We start from the raw sequence: 7,072 nt of genomic DNA on the forward strand, positions 1-7,072 counted from the left end.
ATGAGAAGAAGAATGAATGAGAGCACAGGCTGAGCTTTAGAGTTAATTTTCACTCTTTTAACGATGGTTTTTAACGACGATTTCCCACTTTACCGTTGTTACTTTACCCACAACTCTTTATTAACGACGGTTCAAAAAAGAACTGTCGTTATTTTATCCTTAAATCTTTATTAACAACAGTTAAAAGATCTACCGTCATTATTTATCAATGCTTATTTACTAAAATACCACCGCACTCTTTTTTACAACGAGTTTCTATCAAATGTCGTTATTTATGGTATTTTTAAGGTTTATTGTACAGTGATTCTTGGTTTTCTGTTAATTTAAGAAAGAATATTAAAAAAAAAAAAGTGGGTCCTTTCAATTTTTTTTCAATCTTTTCATATATTTCACGAGAAGAGTATTAGATGTTTTAAAAATTGGATGAAACCAACCATGTGTTAACTTTTATTACTGAAGAACCAAATGCTCACACTTTTTATAAATTAAATTAGTATCGCATTTCTTTATTGATAAAGTTAATTTTGTTTTATTTTTGTTCAAATTTAAGGTGATGATTTATTTAAAGAGGCACAAGAATGTTGCAGAATATTTATCTAGACAGGTTAAATATAACAATTATTAAAGCCAAGCTAAGAAAAGTCGTTAGAGCAAACTTTTTTAGGTTGCGGAAATGCTTATCTTTTCCTAACAGTTTTTAAAAATTGTTTATGGGTAAGTTTATTCAACCTTTAGGATGAGATGGCTGAATTGACTGTGATATCAATTGTGCTCTACACCCAAGACCAATTAAGAAAAAAATCTTTGTTTTAAGCATCAATACATATTAATTAAATTAAATTAAATAGGATTAAATATGTTGTTCGTTATTGTATTTGTAAAATCAAAATCTTACTATTAAGAAAATTATTAAAATGAGTTTTTGTTAGTTTTTTTTTTATATTTCAAATATATTTTCATGAACTATATTATGAAATGTACTTTAAGTTTAACTCAACCCCATGAAACCGACTCATGAAGTGAAATTTGCACTCACTTATATACGATGAATGAAATGTCCTAATCTGTAATCGATGTGGAATCTCCAACAGACTAGAATGTTAAAATATTTCATGTTGACTCATCGCTAATGTGAATGTTATAATATTATAATTCGATCTACACTATTAATATTATAATATAATTTACGTTGAAAATAAGATGATGATTTATTCTAATAATTTCTTTACTACAAATATGTCTAAAGTTTCAACTAGATCTAAAGTTTAGATTAGAGAGAAAATCAAATTTTGTGTTACTAGATGAAAAATATATTTAAAAAGTTATATTATCTTAAAACTTAAAATAAAAATAAAACATGACAAACTTTTGTCAAACAAACCTAACCCTTAAGAAAAAAGAGAGATAAAAGTCTACTAAAAAGAATGTCATTTTTATATGAAATAGAACATGTGGTGGAAATCATATTTCCATTACAACAATGATGAATTTGACACACCAATGATAAAAGTTGTTTTATTCACACACAGAATCAAGTAGTGGTATTAATAAGTTTTCTCTAGAAGATAAGAATTAAACCCTAAACACTTATGTTTAACTGGTCAAAAGTCAAACACCATATGAGATGTCAATAAATATATAAATATATGGTCCTTCATATTCAGAATAATTAAAAACGGAAAGCCACCTACCCCAGCAACTTCCTGGTTCCTCGAACCAAAACCCACCACACTCTCTTTATATCTCCATTCCCTTCTTTCATCACCATTTTATTTCCTCATATCAGTGAAGAAAAGGAAAAGAAAAACTCATACTATGGAGGGTCTTCTGCCTCTGGTTTACAAAGCAATCAAGAAAACCAAAACTCGAAGCCAATATGAGTGTCTTTCATCAGGATCTGCTCTCAGCTACAACATCAGCATGCCTGAGATCTACCCTCAAACTCAGGACCATACCCTTCGGAATCAGACACCACCCCACAAAGTGTTTCACCATCATCATGCTGAAGATCACAAACCTGCTCACCGCCGACACAACTCTGTTGGAGATTTCGATAATGGTTTTCAATCCACCCAGATGAGAACAGGTGTTGTTTCCACCTCTTCAAACAAACTTGTAAGGTTTAGGAGTCAGAGAATGTTTTCATGTATTACTGGTGTCTGAGGTTGTCTTGTGTTGTGACTCAGTTGCACAATGTTGTGGCCTTAATTCAAACCATCTTGTGAATCTTAATTGTGTTTAGATGTGGAACTGAGATGGGTGAAAGTGAAAATCTCAAGTAGAAGAAGTTGTGTACATTGGAAGTTATGTGCTATGCTTTTCTTTGGGCATCAAGATTCTTTGGTTCATCCATGAATGAGTCTTTGAAGCTCTTTGCTTTGTCTAGGGGTATGAATTGTAAAGTTTAATTTTTTTAAGAAAAAATAAATCTTATGAGAAAAAAAGTTATTACTATTTGTTTTATATGAAATAATTTAAATATATGGCATATATCTGTACGCGGAAGAACTTGCTGGCATTCACTGTTGTGAGAAGTGAAATAATTCGAACTTACATAAATGTGTGGTCACGTTCTCTGAACTATTCAATCATTAAAAATAACATTAAATTCTACAATCAAAGCTAGGAAGGTGCGTGTGTTGGATTTTGAAATACAATTTCTAATTTACAAAAAAAATAAAATTATGACGTTTATGATTGCGTAGCAACGCTATATAAGAAATATTCGCCTTTAAAAAGTTCCTACAAATAAAAAAATATTTTCCTTTTTAATAAAAACCGTAAATTAAAGAGAAAGTTGGATTGAGGGACTTTATCGTGTTAAAGAAGCTCTAAGGAATGTTTAGGTAAAAATATTAGGAAAAAAAATGTTATATATATGTGTGTGTGATTTTTCTCCATTTTTTTACGATATATATTTAATAATTTAACTTAAGAATATATTATATAATACATGAGTTCTATTAGATTAATGAGTTCAACACCAAAGTTCATTACTCTAATGAACAATAAGTTTAAGTTTGATTGGTTGAATTTGAACTAATAACTCAAAATGCATATATATCTCCAAAAGTTTGAATTGAATTGGATGGAAGTTCATAAATATCTATTTATCTAAATGTTCTTGGATGTATCTTTTTGTTTTACCCATTTAAGTGAGATTCGAAATACTGATAAACCAATATTTTTTATTTTTATATGAAATTTTAGTTTTTTTCAATTTTAATTTCTATATTTAAGAAAATCTTCGATTTTGACTTTTTTTAGCTCATATTCGTTTTTTCATTTTTATATTTTAATTAATTAATTTTTTTTATGGTAACTGAAATGAATAAGTTAAATTATAATTCAATTAGTCCAAAATATAAAAAAAACACATACAAAATATAAAATTTGATTAAAAAATTACGAATTTTATGAAATACGATATTAAAATAATGGAAAGAAGATATAAGGACTAATATCAGGAATATAAATTAAAGAAAAACAAAGTTGTGATTTAACTTACAAGTAATTCCATTAAATACACTTATCGTTTAAAGAATTTAATTGTATAACTTTTTTAAAATAAAATTTAAAACTTTTATTTAATATTTAACAACCTCACTAGAACAAGCTCTCATACTTAAATTTTAAATTCAATTCAATTTTACAAAACTAGTAAACTTTAATCTCAACTCAATTTTATAGAATTAAAGCATAGATAATTATGATTATAGTTTCAGTATTTTGGTTTTCTACTAACTATTGATTATGTTAATAAGAAATGAAGTAACTTGTTGAAGACGTAAACCATCGATTTCTTAACAATTGACTTTTACATCTATGCCATTAATAATAAAAAATGTTATCATATCAAAAGGTGGGCAAATTTTTATTTGAAAGTGGATATAGTCCAAGCAAAATGATTCATCAGCAGTCTATAAAGATAGTTTGATCACTTATTAAAATTAGACAACAATAAAAAATAGTTAAAATTTTAATATAATAAATTATCTAATAGTGGTTTTATTTTAACAAGCCATCAAAGTATCATACTTATTAATTAAAAAAAAATAACATCAAAGTTGAATATAACTAATCTATAATATAATGAAAATGACTATCATTTATTAAAACTAAAATATGCAAAATGAGGACTTGTTATTGTACACCTTACACTGTAGGGATTAATCTAAAGTCTAAGAAGTTGAATTCGTTGTGAAATAGCATGTATAAAAAGCTATAGCTAGAATAATCTTGTGCATTGTTTAATATTAAACAAGGAAATTTTTAAGAGATAAGATTATATAAGCAGTTTAATATAAAATAAGCAAACCATCGATTTAATCCTCAAATCCTCTCCTATTTAATCCTTGAAAAGTTAAAAATTACTAAAGTTTGGTCAAATTCATCTTATCAATAGTTGTGCTAACCTTTATTTATATAAAATAATTTGATGTAAAATTTTAATTAAAATTGAAATAAAATTAAAATACAAATATTAAATAAGTTCTTCATCAAATAATAATCTTGTATTAAAAAATTTAGCAGAGCATATCTCACATTTTATATCCATATATAAAAATAATAAATCTTAATTTAAAAATAGAATTTCATAATATTAATTTTTTTTACGAGAAAAACATAATTGAACCAAAATTAAACAAATTTGTATAACATTATCCATATTTAACTTATAATTCATATAAAATACATATGTACAATATTAGGATTTGTTTTTCTAATATCCAACTTTTTTTTCCTCTCAAATTAGTTTTCCAATAATTACTTAGTATACACAGTTCGAGAATAAATCCCTTATAAATATGAAATTCCTATATTGTTAAACACACTTAAATTTATTAACTTAAATTCACTACTTTCAATATGAATTAGAACAATTTAGTTGCTTAAGTTCTCCAAAATCTCAATAATAGAATTATTGTTGCCATCTATACCGTTGAATTTGATTGAGGTGACTTTCATGATTGACACCAAATGATGAACAAACATGACGCTCAAAGGACGAGCTCAAGCCACCACTATGGCAAGTAAAGGGAAACACGCCTTCACCTGACATTTAGACTTAACACCAACATGAAGTTCCTTTCTTTACATGCTCAGTCAAACCATGGCTACTCCTCCCAGGTTGGGGACAATACATAGTCCTCCAGCCTCGAGTCGAATAGGTGAAGAGGCTTACCTATTAAGGCCAAAAGTTTCTGGAATATTTTGACTTAGTAGGTCATTCAACCGCCACAACCTTGCACACTATTTTACATGGTTGCACACGATTGGAAAACTGAAAAAATTGGAGATTATTTTTTTTTACATAGTCATGTTCTTAAAGTTTGAATATCGAGCAAAGAACCTAAAATCTCATATCGATACATCCCCCGGGGTTTCATAATTATTTTGTATTAAGTTTGACCAAATTTGTTCTTTTATGAACATAATCAAATGGCCATATCTTGAAAAAAATATGGCTTGACAGTTTAAAGAGATAAAAGTATTGAAAAATATGAAAGGTGTTGTAGTGGGTGTTGGACCAAGCAACGTTACCATCAATTTCAAGTTGGCTCAGATGCCTTCCATTGAGGTCGTATGAGAGAACTTGTTTACTCAGAGAGAATGTTCAAAATCTCAATTGGTATCATGGCAATTGTCTCGTTCACAAGGCTAAACAATTCCTATCTTGGCATTGATTGGGTAATTGTATGATAAGACCATAACACTTTGGAAACTTCGTCTGACCATCCACACTTTGCTACTTATAACCTTCTATTGTGCAAGATTACTTTATTAAATACCTTTGCTTGTCTATTCGTCTAAGGATGTTTGACGGATGTGAAGATTTGTTTCATACTAAGGTCGCGACACATTTGTTTCACTTGATTGCTAACGAACTGAGTACCATTCTCTCATATTAAGATCATTAGAAAACATACACACAATATTCTTCCATAGGAAGCTTTGAATCTTCAAGAATGATATTATCGTTAGTGACTCTATCTCGCTCCACTTCATAAAGTACTCAACTGCCATTACCAAAAATTTGAGTTGTCGAACTGTTAATGGAAACGAACCCAAGATATCAATTCTCCATGTATGAAAAGGTCATGGTTTGATGATCAAATGCAACTCTTCCTTTGGGGGTTGATGTCAATCATCGTGTTTTTGGCGCTAGTCACATCTTGTGTATGTCATATTGTCTTCTCGCAAGATCAACAATAATAACCTGCTTTGATGGTGGGCCAAAGCTCATCCTCCAATGTAACTTCTGCAAATCCCTTCCTGAGGTTCAGCCAATACTCGGTCGACCTTTGAAGGAGTGATGCATTTGAGCATAGGCTGGTAGTAACCATACCTGAAGAGATATCCATCAACCATAATGAAGGGACAATACTTCTCTATGTAGTATCATCCATGTGTCATCTTTAGATGTTTGCAAAACCACTACCTATTCACTTTTGCCCTCCCCGATCACTCTAGGTGTCTTCAATGTCTCCTATATCATTGATCAGTAGTTTCCTAACTTTGAAGAACTGACAAGCTTGGATAACAAATTGACCCGAGAATTTTGATCCATGAGTACTTGGAGATTTCAAACTTGCTTTAATCTCTATCAAGAACTCAATGACGTCCTTTGATCGTCAAACTGACAAACGCGGGAGTTAGAAATTTATAGAGAAATCAGAGGAGAAAGAAAAAGGTTTTATGGAAAAAAATATGATTATTTTAAAATAAAACTTGTTAACCAAATTTTTATTTAAAAAACATTTTCAGTTTAATAATAAAATATTTAAATCTTATTTTAATTATATCACAATATTTTCTTTACTTCTTACAAAATTTTTAGATTAAGAGTTTAGAAGTGGATGAGCACATTCAAAACTTAATTGAGGGATAGAGTATACCTATCAAAATGGTTGAGTAAATAGATCGGCCAATTTGAATTTTTCTTAAAACTACTATAAACTATTTAATAATTGTTATCGATTAATTCTTAGAAACATGATGGATGAATTGGATCATATAAAGGAACGACATTAAAAATACATTCCAAGAAGTAATTAGAGAGTACAAACTA

The 7,072-nt window shown here is 28.9% G+C and overlaps 1 protein-coding gene across 1 annotated transcript; it reads left to right on the plus strand.

Annotated features, from left to right (window-relative positions):
* Nucleotides 1–1,663: 1,663 nt before the first annotated feature.
* Nucleotides 1,664–2,454, plus strand: LOC150025224 (uncharacterized). Its single transcript, XM_090295747.1, has one exon. It carries the CDS (start codon nt 1,816–1,818, stop codon nt 2,161–2,163), a length of 348 nt encoding a protein of 115 aa, XP_090151873.1. The 5' UTR covers nt 1,664–1,815; the 3' UTR covers nt 2,164–2,454.
* Nucleotides 2,455–7,072: the final 4,618 nt, after the last annotated feature.

Source organism: Phaseolus vulgaris, chromosome 9 (assembly GCF_051622355.1).
Source record: "Phaseolus vulgaris cultivar YP4 chromosome 9, ASM5162235v1, whole genome shotgun sequence".
In the NCBI taxonomy this organism is placed as follows: domain Eukaryota; kingdom Viridiplantae; phylum Streptophyta; class Magnoliopsida; order Fabales; family Fabaceae; genus Phaseolus; species Phaseolus vulgaris.

Coding starts and splice junctions, on each gene's coding strand:
- LOC150025224 (XM_090295747.1), top strand. CDS start 1,816: ATGGAGGGTCTTCTGCCTCTGGTTTACAAAGCAATCAAGAAAACCAAA.